The 21,943-nt window shown below is 42.8% G+C and overlaps 1 protein-coding gene across 3 annotated transcripts in view; it reads right to left on the reverse strand.

Moving 5' to 3' along the window:
- Window positions 1–1,760: 1,760 nt before the first annotated feature.
- The window catches only part of rgl1 (ral guanine nucleotide dissociation stimulator-like 1), a 30,497-nt gene continuing 10,314 nt past the window's right edge, over window positions 1,761–21,943 (reverse strand). Inside the window, exons 1-18 of one of the 3 annotated variants that reach the window (XM_012864783.3) lie at window positions 17,796–18,050; window positions 14,340–14,450; window positions 9,934–10,142; window positions 9,737–9,796; window positions 9,450–9,640; window positions 9,232–9,356; window positions 8,100–8,315; window positions 7,901–8,004; window positions 7,651–7,735; window positions 7,469–7,558; window positions 6,337–6,423; window positions 6,073–6,105; window positions 5,847–5,968; window positions 5,517–5,606; window positions 5,212–5,398; window positions 3,693–3,944; window positions 3,492–3,606; window positions 1,761–3,390 (exon numbers count right to left, since the gene is read on the reverse strand). In XM_012864783.3, coding sequence (XP_012720237.2) covers window positions 3,170–3,390; window positions 3,492–3,606; window positions 3,693–3,944; window positions 5,212–5,398; window positions 5,517–5,606; window positions 5,847–5,968; window positions 6,073–6,105; window positions 6,337–6,423; window positions 7,469–7,558; window positions 7,651–7,735; window positions 7,901–8,004; window positions 8,100–8,315; window positions 9,232–9,356; window positions 9,450–9,640; window positions 9,737–9,796; window positions 9,934–10,142; window positions 14,340–14,450; window positions 17,796–17,840 — 2,343 coding nt within the window. In that variant the 5' untranslated portion in view covers window positions 17,841–18,050 and the 3' untranslated portion in view covers window positions 1,761–3,169. Of the gene's footprint in view, window positions 3,391–3,491; window positions 3,607–3,692; window positions 3,945–5,211; window positions 5,399–5,516; window positions 5,607–5,846; window positions 5,969–6,072; window positions 6,106–6,336; window positions 6,424–7,468; window positions 7,559–7,650; window positions 7,736–7,900; window positions 8,005–8,099; window positions 8,316–9,231; window positions 9,357–9,449; window positions 9,641–9,736; window positions 9,797–9,933; window positions 10,143–14,339; window positions 14,451–15,585; window positions 15,738–17,795; window positions 18,051–21,943 lie in introns of those variants that run through there. The other 2 variants (XM_036141322.1, XM_012864782.3) reach the window with 2 other exon arrangements.

Here is a 21,943-nt window from a genome sequence, read left to right on the forward strand (position 1 = left end):
AGTGGACTCGGTCCACAAGATGCACTCAAAAGCCTTAAGCTGATCCAAAACCCTCCAGCAAGGGTTCTGATGTAAACTAAAAAGAGAGATCATAGTTCTGTTTTAGCTTCCTTTCATTGCCTCCCTGTTGAAACCAGAATATAATTTCAAATTCTCTTTGTCACGTATAAAGCCCTCAATAATCAAGCTCCATCATATATCAGAGCTCTGATTACCCCGTATGTTCCTAACAGAGCACTTCGCTCTCAGACTGCAGGTCTGCTAGTGGTTCCTAGAGTCTCTAAAAGTAGAATGGGAGGCAGATCCTTTAGCTATCAAGCTCCTCTCCTGTGGAACCAACTCCCAGTTTAGGTCCGTGAGGCAGACACCCTGTCTACTTTTAAGACTAGGCTTAAAACTTTCCTTTTTGATAAAATTTACAGTTAGAGTGGCTCATGTTATCATGAGTTATCTCTATAGTTATGCTGCTATAGGCTTAGGCTGCTAGAGGACATAAACACCACTTTTTCTCACTCTGCTACATTCTCCTACTACTCTCCAATGTTGTATTAGTTGCTATTTCACCTTTTAACTTTATGTTCTCTATGTTTTTGTTTTATTTGTTTCTTTGTCTCTGACTTGCCATTCTGTTTAGCTGTAACATTGTCCTGGAGGAGGGCATTAGCTGAGCTACTGATGTCTGAAAAAGATTAGCTTAAACATCCTCCAGTGTGTCTGAATTACACAAATTCTGCAAGAAAGACTGGGGCAAACTTGAGCCAAAGGTGCCAAACCAGTTGTAATCTTGGCAGCACGTTTTGATTTAGTTTTGGAGGCATTTTATTTACCTAATTTTATTTTGAATTTAGTTTTAGTCAACAAAATCGTACCGCAGTTTAGTGCAGACCAAATTTAGCAGGACTTTAATCAACTAAAATCTAATTCACAGAGGAAGGTTTGTAGGGCTTCTTGCATCTTTAAGAAAAATCCTTTCATTATACTGAAATTTATGATTTGATGAAGTTTTATTTTGTAATGCAGCAATTCACTTTTTCTTTTTTTACTTTATTTGGATTTTGCTTTTTAAATTTTCCCACTTAAGATCCTAAATAAAATCAATTCAAGAAATGTTTTTTAAAACAATTACTGTTAAGCCTGTTTGTTTTACCCAAACAATCAACATATATATGAAGTGATACCATATTTTCCACAAATACCCATTCTGATAGCTAAAAATTATTTCTCAGATATAATGTAGTTGACAATTCGCAATAAGTTCAATAAATTAAGTTAGATTTAGTTGAATAACATTAGACTAAAACTAAAAAATGTGCCATCAAAATGAACACATTGTTTTTTGTATTTTGCATCGACACAAAAAAAGCACAGCCTAGGAAGTAACTTGGGAATACAACGTATACCTGTCTGACTATTATTACCACATCCTGAAGAAGTTGAATCCCTGCTTTATAAAGACTTGCTGAGCTGTTACAGTTCTCCCTGTTTTGTGGCTTTGACTAAACACCTGCACCTGTTACCTTTAAGTAACAGGTGCAGGTGATCTGAGCAAACCCAGATTCAGGAAGGAAAGATCATGACTGCTGCGCTCAAGTCACCAGAAAAGTTCTCCATTTGCATAAACGGCCACGGCTTTGTCCAGAACAGCGTATTGTTCTTCTGAGACAGCAGCAAAAAGCTGTGCATCACAAGACAATGGTAGCACTGCACTAAGAGAAATGTGCTCAAAATACATCTAGGAATCAATCAGTCAAGCAGACAAGTTTGATAATAATGGCAATAATTTATTTATTCATGTAGAGTAAGAGTCTTTGGCAGTGGAGAACAGGAAATGAGGATTGGTTTAAAGGAAAACATCTCTATGTGAAATTCTGCATGAAGCCTAAGTCTCAACTGTGCTCTGCTGGAGTAACCGTCCATAATATTTCATGGTGATATTATGACCATTAAACTTGCCTGGCTTACAGATGAGAAGTGTTTCTTTTTTTTTTCAAGAGACAGATGGATAAAGAAATCAAGTGTCCCTCAGAATGGGTCAAAGGAAAATCTGGCACAGATGGTCTTCTCTTATGACGATTTGAGTTCATTAACACTTGTGTTAAATACCTCCTGTCACTCTCACATTGGTGAATACATCTCTGGAATGAATTAAGCTAAAAAGAAATACAAAAAAAAAAAACATATAAAAAAGAGCAACACTTACAGACAAAAACATTAACTTGTTTAGTAAAGAGGGAGTTAAACCACTTACAAAGGGGTTCATTCATCCTTCATATTCACATAACACTGGCATAAGGTACGAGGATGCATCGGTCTGAGACATTGATCTGCTTTCTGTTTCAGTAGGATGCCAACTTTGTTTTCATTCTGTCTTTCAATGCAAAAAAAAGGGAAACTGCATCAGAAAGCAGCACTAATTGCACCTCTTCACCCTGAAGACAGGGCAGGTAAGGCTTTTTCAGTATTTGCCGAGGACTTGATAAAACCAAGTACAGGAACCAATCAGAATGCGCCTAACACTGCATTCGTCACGCAGCTCACAATATGAGGGGGAGGAGTACACACACACACACACACACACACACACACACACACACACACACACACACAATCTGTTTACACATATACGGTGCACACTGTGCACAAGCCAGACAGGAGCTGTCCAAGATGTCCAACTGGGGAAAAACATCAACGTCACAGTTTCTTTCAGTCAGCTAATATGGTTCAGAATACTGTTAGAGGTCCATTCAGTCATTGTTAACAAAGCGAAACGGGACTGAACACCACACATCATCCGTTTCATTTCTGTTCAGAGAAAATTAAAGCTTCATCTACGCATGACATCACACGGAAAAAAAAAAAGGGAGTTCAGTCATTTTCACAATACTGTCGAAGGTCAGGGGAGTTTGGCTGCTCCCACTTGTGCAAAAAAAAAAAAAAAAAAAAAAAATCTGTTGTAAAGACTGGAGGCCACTTTGGGGTCGTTGTTGCACAGTTGCACATTAAGGCTGGGCAGGCGATGATGGCACAATTTGTGATGAGACCCAAATGGAAAGAGTCAAAAAGCGGTCTAAGAGCTCATTGAAACGCATCTGGTCCACCTGAAATAACTCGGAGCTCTTTGTTTCTCAATTAATCCACCTACTCATCACAACCCAAAAACGGACTCGCATCAGCGCAGAGACTGAGGGGGGGGGGGGGGGGGGCACAGCGTCACTTTGCTGAGTCTGAGCGAGAGGCTGGAGCGATGCTGAGCCCGAGGAAGGGTGGAACTGCAGCGGCTGTGCAGCTGCACGGGTCGACCGGCCGAGCCCCGGTCGCGCAGCAGGAAGTCGAAGTTGGCTGAGGTGTTCATGGCGTAGAAGACATTGGCGCTGTCGGGAATCACCAGCTCTGAAAGACATTGAGGAGCGGACGAACGCCTCGAATTAGGTTTACGCTCAGTAAATCGTCAAGTAGTCAGTAGAAAGCTTGAATCTTCCCTTCCGTTTTACCTTTCTCCTCAGAGATGACCTGCACCAGCTCAAATCCCTCCTCCGGCTCCACCTCCAGGTTGTGCTTTGCCATGGCTCTGGCTATCACAGCCGGGGTCTTGTCCTGGCTGGTCAGCTGTTTAAAACCACAGACTCATCAGGTCATACTTAATTTGACATAGATGTCAAATTAAGTAAAAAAAAAAAAAGTGAGATGCTCACCAGGATGCTCTTGTACAGATTGCCATTGCCCTGCTCCAGGCTGACTCTGATGATGCACACGTCCTGGGCTTGGGTGTTATAAGCCGGGGTCTGACTCGGGGAGCTGGGGGACAGGGGTGTGAGGGAGATGCACCGCCGGTGGGTGCCGGGACGCCCAGGGAGCGAGGGAGACGCGGGAGTCATGGAAACGCTGGCCGTCGACGAATTGGTGTCCATGGAGTGGAGCGAAGTGCAGGATGAGGACTCTGAGAGCTGAGGGAAGTCGCAGAAATGTTGATATACGAATGTCATTTTGTCAACTGAGGACAGAACAACCGAAACAAATGTGACGCTTTCAACAAGTTTAGAAAAAGTAAAAACAGAGTTAACAGACAACTCATTAGAAATTGTTGTGTGTTCTCTTTATTTTCTTTCCCTGTCCTCCTCTTAGTAGCCATAGAATCATTACATGACAGCAAACGCTACAAGGCTTGGGACCGACTTGCCGGATTATTCGCTCTCTTCTCTGAGGGGTGGCTGGGTGGTGTCTCATTAATCTCAACATTTAGAATGAATTTTCCATAAAAATATATTTCTGAGCAAAATATTATTTGACTTTGACTTGTTGAGAATATCCTCATACCTTCCTAATAGCCACTATTGTCAGTTTATTCACGCTCTACACATACCAAGAATCACAATGGAAGCTCTTTGCTGCCATCTAGTGGTCTCTGAGACATGCCTAATTATGCTCAACTAAACATCTTAATTTAGTTCTATTCTACGTACGATATTTAAACTACCAATCTGCGCTCAGTTTAGCATCTACCTTGAGGTAAAAACACAAAAAATACCAATAAGAAGTTGACAAAGCTCCTCCTATCTTTACCTCTGTAAGACTACTTCCCTGTCAACTCTTTAAGAAACTAAAATTAACCTTACTGACCTGTTTGCTATATAAGCAGTACCTAATTACATAATATGACATAGTTGTGTTACAAAGTTCTTAATTTTAATGTTTTAGGTGTTTATTGCATTTTTAAAATGTTCTAAGGAATTTACAACTAATTTAATTTAGCTTTTATTTAGAATTTGATACAGCAGCTTTACCTTCTTAGAGGAATAACCAGAATACACATTCATTCAAATACCATACAATATTAAAATGTATTAGCAATCACTTTTTGTGTTTTTTTACTTTTATTTACGTTTTCTTTCCACAACATGTGGTGACAGTTGGTTGAGATTAAAGTAAAAACAAAAATAAAAAAAATTTAGTTGTTGTTTAAAAATAGAATAATTGTATGAGTTTTCACTAAACTTGTTTTTTTTTTTTCATTATTGTGTTACCCTATACATCCAATATTATTCTAAATTCATAATTTGTTATGGATCTCTTCTGTTTACTTTTCAGAAAACCTCATAGATATATATATATATATATATATATATATATATATATATATATATATATATATATATATATATATAAAAAAAACTAAAAACATTTACTAAAGACAGAGCTCAGATCTGGACCAACCTTGTTCTGAATGGAGTCGGAGTTGTGAGTCGGACTGACGAGCCCCTCGTTGTCTGAAGGACCGCTGGAGTCGTTGGAGGACACGCTGACCGAGTCCATGCTCTCCCCCGAGCTGCCAGTAGGAGGCGACCGCGGCGTCTCTCTGACTGGGGAACTGGCCGTGCTGCTGTCTGGCCCTAGAAACAGTCTGTGGAGAGAGGAGGGAGGGAGGGGGGGGTTATACATCTGTAAAAGCAGGACATGCTTACATGTGAGTGTAAACACCCAAATCTACAGCAATCCCTCAGTTTTCTGTGTGCACTCACAGGCTGAGTCTCTTCACCATGCTTTTGCGAGGTTTGGGTAAAGTCGGGCTGCTGTCGCCGAGGCCTTCGATCTCACAAGACAAGACGTAGCTGTAAGACAGAGCAACAGCGATAAACCTTGGCTGTCGTAAAACCTTAATAAACCACACACTCTGTGGGCACAACGGGTCAGCGGGGAGTAAAGACAGAGCAGAGAGCAGCGAGAGAGAAGCTTCTCTTGGTTTTTTTGTGTACGCACAATAGATCCAGCCGACCGTAGCTCATGCACTAATTTGCTCGTTGTTGAGCATACATCAGAGACAAGGTATGGGGAGAGAAGAACGGCGTTACCTTTCCTCCTCGCTGAGCTGAGTTTGGTTCTTAAACCAGCGAAGGAAAGCCGGCTCAGCAGTCAGGCAGTAGCTGTTGCAGGCCGACTGGAGCAGCTTGATCTGCGCGATCACCTCAAACTCCTGCGGAGGCAGAATGACAGCCGTCAGAGACCAAAATAAGGCTTCACCTACCGAACGGCCATTTGGGTCCTGCGTGTCAGCTAGTAAGCAGGAGAATGCCTCACCCTGCGTCTCTTCTCAAAGTTGATCAGGCCCCCCTGCAGAGACAAAGAGCGTGCTGTCAGACCGCGGCACAACGCATACCGGCGGCTGCTTAGACAAACAGCATTAGGTGGCCCAGCAGAATTCCTCACACAAACTCAACACCTCAGTTCGGGTTACACAGACAGGCGCTCACCTCTGCAAGGCTCTGCGCTCTCAAAGATTACAGCGGCAGCCGGAGAAAAGAAAACAGCTGGTGCATTTTTTATTTTATTTTATTTTTTTACCTCCACAAAGTCTGGTAGGGCCGTGTCCAGCATGGTCAGGTCAGTCAGAAAGGTCCCCAGGTACGGTATGGTTCCTTGCATCGCTCCCTGTGCAGAGGCCATGATTTTAGTCACTTTCATACTTAAGCTCAGATGCAACAGGCTGTTCTTTTTTACATCTCTCTTTGCAGGTGAAGAAGCAGACTGAGGATGTTGTATCATTCTCTCCCTTTTCTCTCCTCTTTCTCTTTCACCTTTTCTCCTTTTTTTCTCCTCTACCTTCTTGTTTCAGTGTCCATATAACACGAAATATTCCCTGCATTAATTAGAATAAAGCTTCTTGCTTGTATAAATCAAACGGAGCGCTGCAGCGAATGTGGTAAGACTCCGCTTGTGAAAATAAGATCTGTTGGGCTCTTATTGGCATTAAGACAACAATTCTTATTGCCACATTGCCAGACAGGACACTATTAGAAAAATAAATAAATAAATAAACGGACTGGGATTTCCTATTTGCTTAGCAGGTAAAAACCATCCTTAAATAACAATTAACATGCATATAAAAATGTTTCTTCTAGCCCAGGCACTTTAATAGACCCATACGACAACGTAACCGTATCTTATTTTGAGCAGCTTATACCGGCCCACACTTAACGCTTAGCAGCCCAGCCTGGATACATCACAGCCCCAGCTTAATGCAGCAAGTTGATCAAACCTGACAAACGGCGGGTAATTTAGAGAAAACAACATTTTCAGAGGACTTCCTCTGACATCCCCGGCAAACACGCAGATCTCGCTCCATTAGTGGCTTTCGTAACAGAGCCCTCGGTTCTCGGCTCTTCCTGACGCCGTGCCGGACTTTTGCTTTAATTTACACCGCGCTGTTGACAGATGGCGAGGCGGGCCGTGTAAATTACGGCAAAGGTCCGACGCGCGTACGGCACACGGCGCGTTGGATAAACACAGCTAAGTATGCCGGCTTCAACATCCTGGAGAGGCTAGAATTTCCTTTCACTACATCGCTCAGGAGGAATGTGTTGTTGGCCATTTTCTTTCCATGTCAGCCCCCCCCTTTGAACAGAAAAAAAAAAAAAAAAAAAAGAAACCCATTTGTCTAGTAGTTGTTTCTGAGCTCCACCAGGGGCCCTCTCACCATTTCCTTCTGCAGCTGCAGTCTCTTGTGGGTGCGCTTCTGGTGATCTTTGGCGCAGCTCTCCAGACTGGCAAACTTTGACGTACCTTCCTGCGGATGAGCCAATAATAAAAATAAATAAAAGCTTTTCTCCCGAGGTTCGTGATTTATAGATTGGGTGAGTGAATCTCGAGCCAACGTACCCTCATGAGCAGCTCTCTGCTGGTCAGGTAGTTGTTGTGGTCAGAGAAAATGTCAGAGAGCTCCTCAAACGTCTGCATGCTGTCCCTGAGTCAAACACAGGCTCATGTCAGCAAAGGGGATTAGAAACAGGTGCTAAGGTACACAGAAAAAAAAATCTGCCTTTTGCTCCCAAAAGGCAGATTCTTTTTATATATATATATATCAAATCCAGCTGAGATCATGTGCATACTTGAGAGACTGAAGGCTTACTTGTGCACACATGCCCACACTCTTTTCAACCTGTACAGAGGGTTGGACTGCAGCGCCGACACGATCGCTCGCAGCGACGAGAAGTTTTTGCGTATCCTGCACTCCTGCCCAAAGAAACCAAACAGAGACGGTCACAGCCCGGCTCTCTTTAGCAGGTGCCCCGATCTATCGCCGCCACGTTTGGGCCTTTTTTCCCAACCTGAGCGACGTCTATCCAGCGCTGGATGACCCTGGCCCTGACGTGCGGCCTGAGCTGTCTGTGCTTCAGCACCGTGCTCACCACGCAGGCGGCGACGGCGTTGAACTGGGTGATGGTGGCGCGGATGGTGGGAGCGCTGTGCTTGTTGTCCTTCTTGTCCCTGTGGGACCAGATGGAGCCCAGGCAGTGGTGGGGGACCACCTTCTTAAACAACAGCTGAAAAGAAAAGACACGGAAACCGGTGAGAGACGTAGCCGGGGTTGTTGTTAGGATTTCGGAAACGAGCGGCTGGATATTCAGACAGCAGCATCTGAAGTAACTTAGTATTAAAATGATCTACCTTGGATGGGTTTTGATTGAATGTAAATGAAACAAAAAAAATGTGTCCGATCCTATTAGCGTTTCTTTTTTTAGTCAAGTCTCAAAGTTTTTTATTTATTTATATGTTTATTTTCACTTGTCAATATAAGGTATACAAGGATTGGAGGAAAATTAGCCAAGAGTTTAAGAAAAACTGTAAGACTTTACTTTAAAAGGTTGAAAGAAATTCTAACAACAAAAAAAGCTATGGAGGTACAGGTACAAGGCAATGAAATGCAGTTTAGGTCTAACCAGAAGTGCAATAGCAGCAAAAGCAGGATAAACAATGGTTCCATATGTACAGGACATGGGTTTTTACTAAATAAATATAGAGATGTATACTAATATAGACAGAATTTTACTGATAGATTTGTCCTATGAGTATAATATATAGATAACTAGTATTGTGAACTATATTTACAGCTGGATATGTACCGAATATAATATACAGGTGGATATTACTATAGAGTTTTACACATTTCTTCAGTTTGTGACAATTAATAATTTTTTTTCATGGTAGGCTTTTAAATTTGCTCTTTCTCCACTCATTTGCTTCAACAGAAGACATTTCTCATAGTCTGGTTTCATAAATGAGGATTTCATAAATGACAGTGGGCCTCCTCAGGCTTCATGTCATCCAGGGCTATTCAGAAAACTTTGGGGGTTTCAGAACTAAAGACGGCAATAATTGTTTCAGAGGAAAGCATCAAAGGGGGGGACGTTTTTTTTTTTTTTTTTTCCTTCGGCTCCAACTTCATTTCCCTCCTCTTACCGCGTCCATGTAGGTCAGCTGCTCCGCCACCAGGTCCGCCTCAAAGGACAGGAAGTCCTCCTGGACCTCGATCTCCACCTCCTCTTCCTCCCCCAGGCAGAAAGAACCGTTTCCATGGAAACCCACTAAAAACAGAGGAAACAAACCATTAGACTCAAAATAAATGTGTAACAACAGGGAAGAAATTAAAAATGATTGCAAAAAAAAACAACCATTACCATCAGTTTCATCCATGCTGGCCTGACCGCGGAGCTGCTCCAGCAGACCCTCGGCGCGCCTGAGGGCCTCTGAACCCGGCAGAGCTTTGCGCAGGTAGTCCATCAGCCGGTGGAGGCAGTGGTAGTCTGGAGGCTCCTGGAAGTCCTCGGGACACTGGTCCAACCAGGCACGCAGGATGGAAGCCAGGGCGCTGTGGGGACAACAGGACGGGGGTGATCAGTCCGTGATGTTGACAGGAAGTGATCAGCAGGAGGGGGGGGTCAGGACGCGTAAAACTGTGTCTCACTTTCTGACGGCTTCATTGCTTTCAGAGCCGTCCTGCTCGTTTTCCTCCACACTCCCATACCTGCCACAGGTAAGGAAGACAGACCACATTTCAGTTTGCAGCCGTTTGCACACAGCATATCGTGTTCGTCAGTCTTGCCGTGGATTAGGTAAAAGCTTCTTTTTTTTTTTTTTTTTTTTTTTTTCCATCCAGCCTACCTGTCCAGCAGCAGCTTCAGCACAGTCTGGGTGCTGGCAAAGGCTCTGTAGGTGGAGAGGAAGATGGAGGTGTAGGTCAAGTCGTTGTCTCCAAAGGCCGTCAGTAAGGTCTCCACCAGGCGCTCCAGAGTCCCGGCGCGAATGCTGCGGATCTTGCAGGTCTCCAGCTGGCTGACCGTGTGGCCGGGAGGCAGGCGATCGCCCTCCGCCTAAACCAAGGACAAACATCCGTTTACACCACCGTAGCAAAACGTACTCAAACCCCTGCTACTTCCTTCTTTATAGTTTCACCTCAGATCGAACATTGATATCAGAAGAAATATCCCTCCAGACCGGTTCATCTTATTTACTGTTTTCTCTGAGAGAAATTCACAATCCCCTACCTCTATATGAACGTTTAGGATTCTTTTCTAGCAGTTTTCCTGTCACTATTTAAACAAATAAGACTTTAATTTGTGTGTGTTTTTTTTCCTTCTTGCCTTTTCTCCTCCCCTGTTTTTCCCCTAGGCTTATTTATGTGTCTGGATTTCCTTTTAACATTCCTCCCTCAGCATTAGAGCATATCTTATTCGTCGAGGTGTCGTTACGTCAATGGAGGTTTTTATTTTTATGGCGTGTCACACATATTGGAAAGAACCTGGCAAAATGAAACAAATGTGCATAGTGATATGCACTTATGAAATAAAAACATTAGTTACTGCTAACATTTTAGATTTATCATTTTGTCTGTTTATCTCCAATACTGCTCAGTTATGTAAGTAACAGAGTTTAAAGTCTGAATGCCTCCTGAAGTACTGAGTTGGAAAGTTGGAGCGTTCTCACCAAACCAGGGTTCAAAATCCAATATGGCTGCTGCGTGATTAAACACAGAATGAGCTACAGTAATAGCTCTTTATTTGCATTTCTGAGTGTTTATATCTCAATGAATCAGTCCCTAGTTACAGCAATGTAAAATCTCACTTTTAAAAGCAAAGCTTCAAAGTGATTTTTAAAAGTCTTCTCATAGCCGACTGGAAGGAAAGGCAGCTAAACTAACTCCAATGAATAATATCTACCAGCTGGAGGTCACTTTGTTGTGTTGTTTTATCTCGACCAAAAGTCATTTCACATTTTAGAGTCAGAGCTGATTAAACAAAGCAGGGATCAAAACCAAAGATATTTTCAAAATAGGTTGTGATAGAAAGTTCTTGTAACGTAATACCCAATTAAAGTGAATTCTAATTCTGATTGTCACAATTTTCATGATCATGTATATGTTATACATAAAGAAATACCTAATTGTAACAATTGTATGTAATGGTTTAAGTACATAGGTACAAAATGGTATGAAATGGCTATATAAAAACAGGGAAATGAGCCGACCAAGAGCCAATACATACAAGAATATAATAAAACATTTGCAACAGGCTCCCGTGATATCACGAGTTATTGCAATACCACAGATACATCTAGTGCTGAAATCTATTAGGATTAACCCACATTTTTCACACTATTTTCTATTTTTATCTATACAATTTTTGAACTTTTTGTGAATTTTAGCATCTTAGCCATTAAAACTGTACACATGTTGGGCCTGAAGACCTTTTAACAGACCAAATATATTACTGGCATGCAGAGTGTGAATTTAAAATATGATAACCAACTAAATATTGCATCCTGGCAGACCTTTGCCATTTAATTCTTTTGCGATGATTGGAATTTGTTAAATGGTGCAGCGGAAATGTTCAAATAAAAGTGTTTAATGAAAAATAACTGAACTTTTTATTTCTTTTCCTTTCAGTTAACATTCTACATATTAAAATGCCTCAAATGTAGCTCCGTCACAGCGTCTAGATTTTGTATTAGAGGAAACAGAATTTGTATTAGTCTGCATGCAAGCGTCGCGCATGATAAGTTTTTGCCATGTGGAAAAACAATAAAGTGACATGTTAACGGGATGAAAGTTTATGATCTATAGTCTGAGATTAAAATAATCCATCACTGATAACCAAAGAATGAGGGAAAAAAACAGCTTGATAAGCATAATCTATTATTAAGGCCGATTTCTCCAGATGTGTCCGACTATTGTGTTACAGGGGAATTGGTCGAGGTGCCTGAAAAAAAAAAAAAAAAAAAAAAACTAGACTAAAGGAGCGTGCACACAGAGAAGGGAGAGACCTTTGTGAAGTTAGAACGCTGCAACAGGAAGCACTCCAATCTGCTTTTAATCAGAGCAAAGCCCCTCCTCCTCCTCCTCTTCCTCCTCCTCTGGCCCTCCAGACACAGAGAGGAGGACAGCGGCAGAGCAAACTTCTCCAACCACTCCCCTCTGATAACAGCCTACACACATAACACGCAAGATATCCATCTCTGTGACGTGAGTCACCACTAGGTCACTCACACACACACACACACACACACACACACACACACACACACACACACACACACACACTCTCTCGTCTTGCTATACGTAGTGAGGACCATGTGTTGACCTCCATTGATTTTCAGCCATTTTCACCCCTTTCGTTGCCCTAACCCTGACGATAACCCTAAACCTAAACCTTACCAGTGCATACCCGACCCTAACCTTGACCTAAGCTCAGTTCACACCTTAGTCCTAAACCTTACTGCTGGCAAAATACAAAGCGAAGACCAGCTAAATGTTCTCACTTTCATGGTGAAATAGGAAAAATGGTCCTCCCTCTGATGCCTAAACAGGAGCACACACACACACACAAAGGCTTGAACGTGACAATTTATGCTTCACAGTGCATAAAAATAAACAACAATAGCATTATTGAAATCTTGGAAATTCGGCTGAACTAAAAATAACTGCGTTTCTTCTGTGACAATCCGCCGTTTCCAGGAAATGTACCGGTGTGACGGCTGGAATTTTCTCAAGTCTTCCCTGGTCAGTCGTTGGCACCGTTTAAAAACACCCACTCCGTTTTAATAAGCTGTAGCAAAATCGGCGCCTCACGCCGCTGTCGATACATCAATCGGCCTTTGCAGCCACAGGACTGTTAGGTTATCGGGGCAGCTTACCCCGCCAAGGCCCGTACAGAAACACAAGCACACCAAAATACGGGGCTCTGATCGATCTTGAAAAGAAACTCTGTAAAAAACACAAAAGCTGAAATTTAGCCGTCTGTGCAGCGTAATAACACGATGTTGTGTGCAGGACATAAAAGCAGAAGAGACCATAATTCCTGGTATTCTCTGGAAAAGCGTTTAATGGTTTTTTTTTTGGTCCGTACCAGCATTTTGGTAAACGCGCTTCCTCATGCGGGGAAACCAGCAGCTTTACTGGCAGCTGGAAAACTCAGGAAATCACAGGCTCTGGCAAAACAGTCCAGGTTAAGTGAAACTATTGTTTTCTGGGGGGTTTGTTAGCCAGTAGTTGAAAGGTGCTGCCTGAAATTAGGCAAGCATAAAAAGTTAAAACAATGGCTGCGGGTGGAGGATAATGCGCTGGTCTACAAAAGGCTTCTCTAAACAAAAGGGCCAACGCTTTCTGGATTTGGACTCAACAGGTAGCTTCAACAAACCTTTTGTGTATGATCCCATTCAAGGTGGTTCCACATTAAATAAACAACCAAAACAAATCCGTGTTTTACATTTTTGCAGCGGAAAGCTGGGAAGGGAGTCGATGTTTCTGCTAGGGTTGGTTTTGCGCCTGCTTTCGCGACCTTGTTTTATGATCTTCTCATTGTCTGCTTAAAGAACATTTTGTGGTCCAATGACTGCAGCACACAATATGTATTAGCAGGAGGGTTACTCAGAGTTACCGCGGTTTGATCAGAGGTCATAAAGTGTCGGATTTCACAAGAGTGAACTGTCCTGAACAGGGACAAATAGAAAAAGGGTGAAACGAAAACATTTCACTGTTTCATTAAAATGGCACATAGAAAAAAAGGAGTTTCGGGTCTATTAAATCCATAATTTGTAGAAAATTCTCACCTACAGAGGAAAAGTGTATGGCTTCTTTATGGGTTTGTTTTTGGATATGAAATGGAAGAGGTGGGGGTACATGCAATTTGCAGGTGATGAAATTGGGTTACAATTCTGCAAAAGGTCATAGTGACAGAAAATGTGGTTATGAGGCTCCAAAAAGAGATAGATTTTTATTTATTTTTTTGATCAGGGGTCATAAGGCTTCATATTGTCATAGAGTTTCCTTGCTCAAATAGGAATCAGAACCACATTCAAGTGGAAATATGCTGCATTATAAAATATCATCGAAAAAATAATTCAAAAATTCAATTATATGAGACATATGAGTTTGTTAGGATTCTTTTTTTTTTCATGATTCATCAAAAATACCAAAAGAATGAAAGAGATTCGGGTGCAAAATAAAGCGAGAGCGGGCAGAATGTGGGCGATGGTAACGTCTGACCAGACGCGCCGCTTCATGTCACGCTCACCCCCAGCCATCTTGCTCCCTTGTTGGCCGCCTGCTGAATCTGAACCCTCTTCAGCGTCACGTTGTAGACGGCTCCTTCCTCGACTTCCTCCCCCCAGTCCTGCACCGAGCTCTGAAAAGAAGAGGAAAAATATTGTTGAACCTGTGCAGGAGAGGAGGGGAAAAACTCGTGTTGAGGACTAAGAGATAAAACAGCTTCCAGTGAACGGCTGCGTGCCCGCAGAGCTGACTTGCCCGAGCGTCATTATGATAACTTTATAAAACAGGAATTAACTTTCAGAGACTGTGTGCAACAACAACAAAAAAAAGCAGAAGGTTGGACACAAAAAACAAAACCGCAGCACAAAGTAAACCAAAGTAGGGAGAGAGGAGTGCAGTAAAACATCAAGAAAGGACCACACTCCCCCAACCCCCCACCAGTGCAGCAGCCTGCCAGGCCTCCCTCCCTCTTTCTTCACTCCCTCTTTTATTCCACATCCATCTCTTTCACCGCCTGTCTCTGGAGTTGAAATCTGGTTTGGACTGCTTTCTCGGAGCTGAGACACACAGAAGATAACGGGCTAAACGAATAAGGTCCCCCCCGAACAAACACCTAGAACGACAGCAGCCGCCTGTTTGCCGAAGCTTAAAGGAGCGTGATTGCAAATGTGTTCCGAAAGCGAGAGCGCTAAGACTAAACAGACTCGTCCTCGTCTTGTAGCCGAACGACTTGATATGTCTGTATCTTGGATGTGAGGTCGCTCCCAAACAGCAGAGCGCAAAAAAAAAAAAAAAACAGAGCGAGCCGGAGTCATAATGCGAAACTCATGCTTGGAGAGATTCTGCTGAGGCATCAGCATACGGAGACGAAAACAGAGGCAGGGCTGGCAGAGAGTAGGGGGGGGGGGGAGAACTCGCCAAATATGAACAATCAGACTGCGGCGCTTTTTGGACAAATCCCACGAAAATACAAAGACAGCGCCAGCCGAGATCGTTCCCTCTCCCATTTACACAGCCCGGTGGCAAAGTCCACTTCTACTGCCCAAACAGAGAGAGCCCGCCAGGAACGGGATCAAGGGTCAACGTCGCCATTAGCAGGCTCAATGGCTGGTCTAGGGAGGCCGGCGGTACTCAGCCATGACCGGACCGCGTGGAACACAAGCGTCAGACGTGAAAGTGAAAAAGCAGACACTTAGCAAAAAGCAGGACAAGAGAAAGAGTACGAACGACTTCAGCACGAGAGAGAGAGAGAGAGAGAGAGCACACACTCTGCCTCTCGTCTGATGCTCAGCCACACGTCTCCCCATGACCGTCCTGACCCGCTCCTGGCTGTCCGGCCCGACTGGCGCGGAGGCAGATAAATACATCAGTGGGTGAGTCATGCCGTCCCCACACTCCCAAAACAATAGCAGGAGGTCTAAGCGCTGCTGAGCTCACAGTCCTGCACACACGCTGTTGTTTTTTTACGTGTGGCAGATGGAGATGCGTTTTGGGTGCAACACGTTATGAGGGCTTGTTCTGGGACAGCATTCCCATTCTGGGTCTGCATGGAAATGGGAAACCAAAACATTTCCATTTACAAGCGAGGTTATTTCAGCTGCCGCAACAGCGTAAACTGAGTTTAAAGAGACATCAGGAGATGAGCTCTGGTCTATATATAAAGATTATAGCTCCAACATTTCAAGTGAGGTTTTGCTAAAAGGTTATAAGCAGCTCCTGGCTTCACTTTGTGTGATGGTTGGTTGAATTTGTCTCTGAAATTGACTTGATTCTAGTTGAAAGTCGTAAAACTAGCCAGATTCGCTGTTCATTTTGACGTTAACTCTTATTAGCAATTCAAGCCAAGACTTTCTTTATATTCTGGACGTTCAAACTCTAAAGGGACATGTTGACAAACAGACATTGCGCAGCGGTAATGCACGCCACTGAATGAGATACAAACTGCTAGAAGTGCTGATAAATCCTTCATATGTGCAACTTTCACTGCATTTTATATTCACGGCAGCCATATTGGATGCTGAACATGAAGCTGCTCCCCTGAAACCGTAATTCTGACTTCAGGGGGTGTTCTTTTTATATTCAACCTTAAACTCATACAACTCATGTTCAAACTATTATGAGAACACATCATAAATCTGCCTGGACCCGGAAGCTGAAGCTAACAGCTAGCAGCGAAGACCAAAAACGCCACAGCAGCCTACACTAACACTTTTACACGAACCTTTACATCATTGTCAAGTCTCAATTTGCCGGCTATTCGTAAAGAAACCAATGATTTATTCAAACAGCAAAGGTAGGAGCTGGTGTACAACAGATGATGAACCTGGGCGAAACACGCACCAAGAACAGAACATTTATGGCATCCCTGGTCCTAATAATTCTCTAGTAGAGAAGTGGCGTAGTGTAAATTTCAAAAAATGTGTACTTAAAGCTGCTATGATGTTTGTTTGTTTTTTTTTTTTTTTTTTTTGCTTTTTACACCAAGTTATTTTATAACAGAAAGTTATTCTGCATGGAAACATTTTACATTTCTAATTGGCAGTAGTTGTTTACACAGGAACATGGTGGTTCACAACCTCCATTCCCAAAGCAAACATCTACTTCTCTGTAAACCCAATGCGAATGTGACATGGTTTATAAAAATGCATCGTGCTACGATGTTTGTGCTGTCGTTTTATGACAGTAAAAGTCTGATTTGGTCTTAGTCCTTCTAAGACTAGCTGTAGGATGTCAGCTTCCAGCTACAACAGCTGGAATGAATAAGTCTACACCAATGGAGTTATCTAATGCAGGTAAGATATTAGCTGCTTCTAAATGATTAAGAGAACCTTATTTATAAAAGAATAATCTAATCTTTAACTTGGATCTTTCCACAGATGCATGAAGCACAAAGAAGCACCTATTATCAAATACAGCCACCCAGCACTATCAGACAGTTTTAAACAATACCCACAACAAAACAACAACAGTTGAGTTAAATCTGCGGCGCTGATCTGCTGCATGTTATTCTTTCCAGGACGCAGCTGGGACCTGTGGAGACACTGCTCTGGCCCCTGGGGGCTGCGCCAATTGTTCCCCTTTCTCACACTGTGGACCCCCCCAAACAAAAAGTTTTCGTATCCATCATCGGGCATGCGTCAGCAGGCACATCGACGATTTCAGCCCGTTTCAGGTCACCTATCCAAAGTCTGCGCCTCGTCTTTGCGCAGCGGCTCTATGTGGGTTAAACTGGGTTTAAAGCAGAATAAAAACAAAAGTGTTCAGCTGGTCCGCCCAACACCCCCCCCCCCTCCTCCTCCTCCTTCTTCCCCCCCGTCATCCAGCTTTTCCCAAGCATATGCACCCCCCTCCTCCTCCCCTTAACCACCAACTCTATAACCTAACCCCAGTCTCCCAAACCACAAATAACAGAGCACAGCCTGAAAAACTATTAGAGCTTTTTTCTTGTTATGCTTATAGTGTTTAGTTGTTTTTTTACCATTTTACTTTTCCAGGCAAACTTCATGGTTAGCTTCTCCTTCATGATCCGGGGACAGCATCAGAGCTCCAAAGATAATCCAACCCGGGGGGAAGAAAAAGCGTTCCTTGTTTAAAAATAAAGATCCTTTAAAGATTATAGCCTTCCTCACACTTTCCTCTGCAAAGTCAACCCCCTGCTCCTCTGGTCTGTCAGTAAGCACTCGCTTCTGCCACTGAATGACCGAGATCCTCCTCCTCCTCTACTCACAACAGTCCCGTTTAAACTCCTCCTCCTCCTCTTTTTTTTTTTTTTTTTGTCTGACTTTCATCAGACTGACAACAATGTGCGCACTCATACGCAGAGCTGTGATTTCTGTTTGCGCAACTTCCCCTAGAAACATCAAATCTGTTTCCTTTAAAGTTAAGAGGAAAGGCTCATGTGCGTTCGTTTGGATTTTTTTTTTCCCTGATTTATTTACATATTTATTTTTAATTCTATTTCCGTCTGGACAGAAAATACTTAAAACTGTTTTCTCGTTTGCTGCTGATGGATGCTGACATCGTGGTGCAAAATCAGTTCCACGGACATATTAATATTTTCATAAAACGTAGTCAATGTCAGACCTGCTGTCAGAAGGTGCTTCGGTCACAAATACAGATTTTTTTTTTCTTTTTAGCTTAAATGCAAAATGCATGAAAAACTAAAATTGAGCAAGCCACCCTGTTAAACATGGTGGTGGCAGCATCATGCTGTGGGATGTCTTTCCTCTGTAGGGACAGGGAGGCAGGTTAGAGCTGATAGGATGAGTGATGGAGTTAAACAACAGACTATTTTGGAAGAAAAGCTGTAAAAAGAAAATCAGCTGCAAAAGACTTGAGACTGGGACTGAGGTTCATCTTCCAGCAAAACCATGACCCAAAACATACAGCCTGAGCTACAATGGAAGGTTAATATCAAGAAATTTGAATGCATTAGAACGGCCCAGCTAAAGTCCAGACCCAAGTCTGTTGAATATATTATTGGCAAAATGTGAATTTAATGTCCACAGACACTCGAGAGTTCAGCCTGTTTGAGTTTGAACGATTGAGCAAAGAAGAAGAGGCATAAAATCTCAGTCTCTAGATGTCCAAAGCTGTCAGAGACCTACCTTAACATACATATATGCAGCTGTAACTGCTGCAAATGTTGATTCTTCAAAATACTGATGCGGGAGGGACTGAATGCAAAAGCACTCCAAACCTTTCACATTGGAAAGTCGTACATTAAAGAACACAGACGCTTGCTGGGGATGCTGCAGCAGACATACTGTACAAGTCCACATAGGCTTTTATCTCATATTTTTTATTTATTTATTGTATAAAACATTAATTTAATTAGTTTCTGTGTCAAGAGGTTTAGATAACCTGCAGCTTTGGTCACGTAAAACAAAAACAAATTGTGATGAGCCTTGAAAATCTATTTTTCTTCTTCGTCTAGTTCTGTGGATTATCTCTTTCAGGGCCAATGTTGAGCCATTACCAGTCTCGCCATGATGTTTTATGCAGAGGCTACTGTGCTTTTCACAGAAAGACAGTCACCCATGCAACGAATAAGTGAGGAAAACAGTTCATATAGGCATTTAGTTGCATATAAAACTCTCTAAAGTTAATCGTAGTTGCAGATCCAAGTAGTAACTCTTCAAAATGCTCCAATGAGGTTAACTTTTTTGAACACATATGGTATAAATGATCTACATATAGATTATGATTTCCAACCCGACAGCCGCCCTGTGTGTGAAACAGCTGCGGCCCCTCGGCCCCTGCGTGGGACAATACAAGGAAAGCGGTGGATGCTGTCACTAGTACTGTGCATTGTCAGTGACAGCAGAGGAGAAAGGGTTTAGTGTGTCAGAATGGGCAGTGCTGTTCCTCTGTGAATGCGTCTCCACACGTACTCAAACGGCCCACTCGTGTGAATAAACGGGAAGACGTGAATCAAGCTCTGAGTTTGTGAGGGGCTCTTTTTGTACCGCAAACATAAAGAAAATGCGAGCAAGCAGCCCTCGATACATTTATGATTGTTCTTTTTTTAGGATTCACATTTCCTTGTAATGTACGTCACAATGACACTCAAAACTCCTGGTCCAGGGTTGTTAGGATACAGAGACAATGGGAACATTATGTTTATACACCCTACTCTGGAATATTAATACTAAGTTTATGGGATTTGAATTCCCGCCCCCTTCGTGGTTCTCCGTAACAACGGCACACAAGCGAAACGTCACAGTCAGCGTCACTGACTACGACAGACCGTCACCTGTCCACGTACACACAGCTATGACAGCTTGGCTCTGGGGGGACTGAGAGGCCAGGGAAGCCACCTCCATCAGTCTTTCTCCATGTGTGGTATCAACCAGCATTAGTTTCTCTTCCTGACGACTCCTTGTCGTGCTGCAAAGCTGGCCTGTGTCCAATTCCCAGGCCGGCTTGCCCCCCGGCGTCCACTTGGGCCTGGGGAACTCTGGGAAGCCCAGAGGGGCAGTGGGAAGGTTGCGACCCCCGACGACCCCCAGCTCAGTCCCAGGGGGGTAGGAGTGTTGGTCTCACAGCGGGACTGATGTCACATGTCCGCAAAAAAACAAGACATTTGGACAAATGTGACGGCTGCAACTGTGCCTGAATCATGGGTGTGTGCGTCCTTCAACTTGGGAACATGTGAACCTTTTCTCCTAAAGTCCACAAAGCCCTGTATATCAATGTTACAACCAGATTTGAATACATTATCACTGTTATCATTATGGCTAGTCGTTGTGTCCCTGGGCAAGACACTTAACCCATTACCTGCTGGCGGTGGTCAGAGGGCCAGGTGGCGTTAATGTATGGCAGCCTCGCTTCTATCAGTTTACCCCAGGGCGGCTGTGGCTACAAATGTAGCTCACCACCGTCAGGGTGTGAATGACTGAATGTAATGTAAAGCACTTTGGGGTCCTCAGGACTTGACAAAGTGCTATAAAAGTGCAGGCCATTTACAATTTTACTATTATTACTGAGTTGTTATTATTGAGTAAGGCACAGTTTCTTTGACATGGAGGACTCATGTGGAAGGCAAGGAAAGTTTATTTTTATAGCACTTTTCAGTAACAAGGCGATTCAAAGTGCTGTACATGAACAGAAAAACATTACGGAGTGAGTGTGGAGTCGGTGTTTTACATGAAGCCATCTGATCTGGGGCCTCAGTTTGGAGAATCAGCCAGAAGAGTCATGCTAAGTGCTCCTCAAAGCAGAGTAAAGTTACATCTAGAGTCGCTTAAACTTTCACAATCCAAAGTATAACATAAAACATTCATTTAAGCTTTTATTATTTCCTCGTGTGGACAGTAATGGTACTTCTGACTACCAGTTCTATGGTTCCAATTTGTTGCTGTTTTTAATTAGCAACAAATTGCAAAACAATGTGGGGAAATAAGGGGGTGCAAGGGGATACTTGTGTGACACAAGTTGCAAAAATAGAGAGAGAGAAAACTTTTTCAAGGATCTCATGTACAGCATTAGAATAATTTTAGGTTATTTAGCTATTTAGTTAAGGTAACAGAGCCAACATAAAATTAAACATCATGTCATTATTGCCTGGGTTTAAAAATACTGGAAATTAAATATTTGTGTAATATTCATGAATTGTTGTTATTGTAGGATACAGAAAGTTGTTCTTTAAATGGTCGTGCACCAAGTGGCCGTTGGCGTTCAGATTACTGCAGGTAAAATGACTGAAGTTAAATACTCCATCAAATCCTACCCCAAATTACCTGCAATAAAGGGCGTTACACCATATTGTGGGTTTAATTCAACTCAATTTAATTTTATTTATATAGAGCAAATCCATGAAACATGTCATCTCAAGGCACTTTCCAAAGTCAAATTCAATCAGATTATACAGATTGGTCAAAAAGTTTCTTATCTAAGGAAACCCAGTAGATTGCATCAAAGTCTTGACAAGCAGCATTCACTCCTGAAGGAGCGTAGAGCCACAAGGAGAGTCGTCTGCATTGTCCATGGCTTTGCAGCAATCCCTCATACTGAGCAAGCATAAAGCGACAGTGGAGAGGAAAACTCCTCTTTAACAGGGAGGAAAACCTCCAGCAGAACCAGACTCAGTGTGAACGGTCATCTGCCTCGACCGACTGGGGGTGA

Source organism: Fundulus heteroclitus, chromosome 9 (assembly GCF_011125445.2).
Source record: "Fundulus heteroclitus isolate FHET01 chromosome 9, MU-UCD_Fhet_4.1, whole genome shotgun sequence".
NCBI classification, from domain to species: Eukaryota; Metazoa; Chordata; class Actinopteri; order Cyprinodontiformes; family Fundulidae; genus Fundulus; species Fundulus heteroclitus.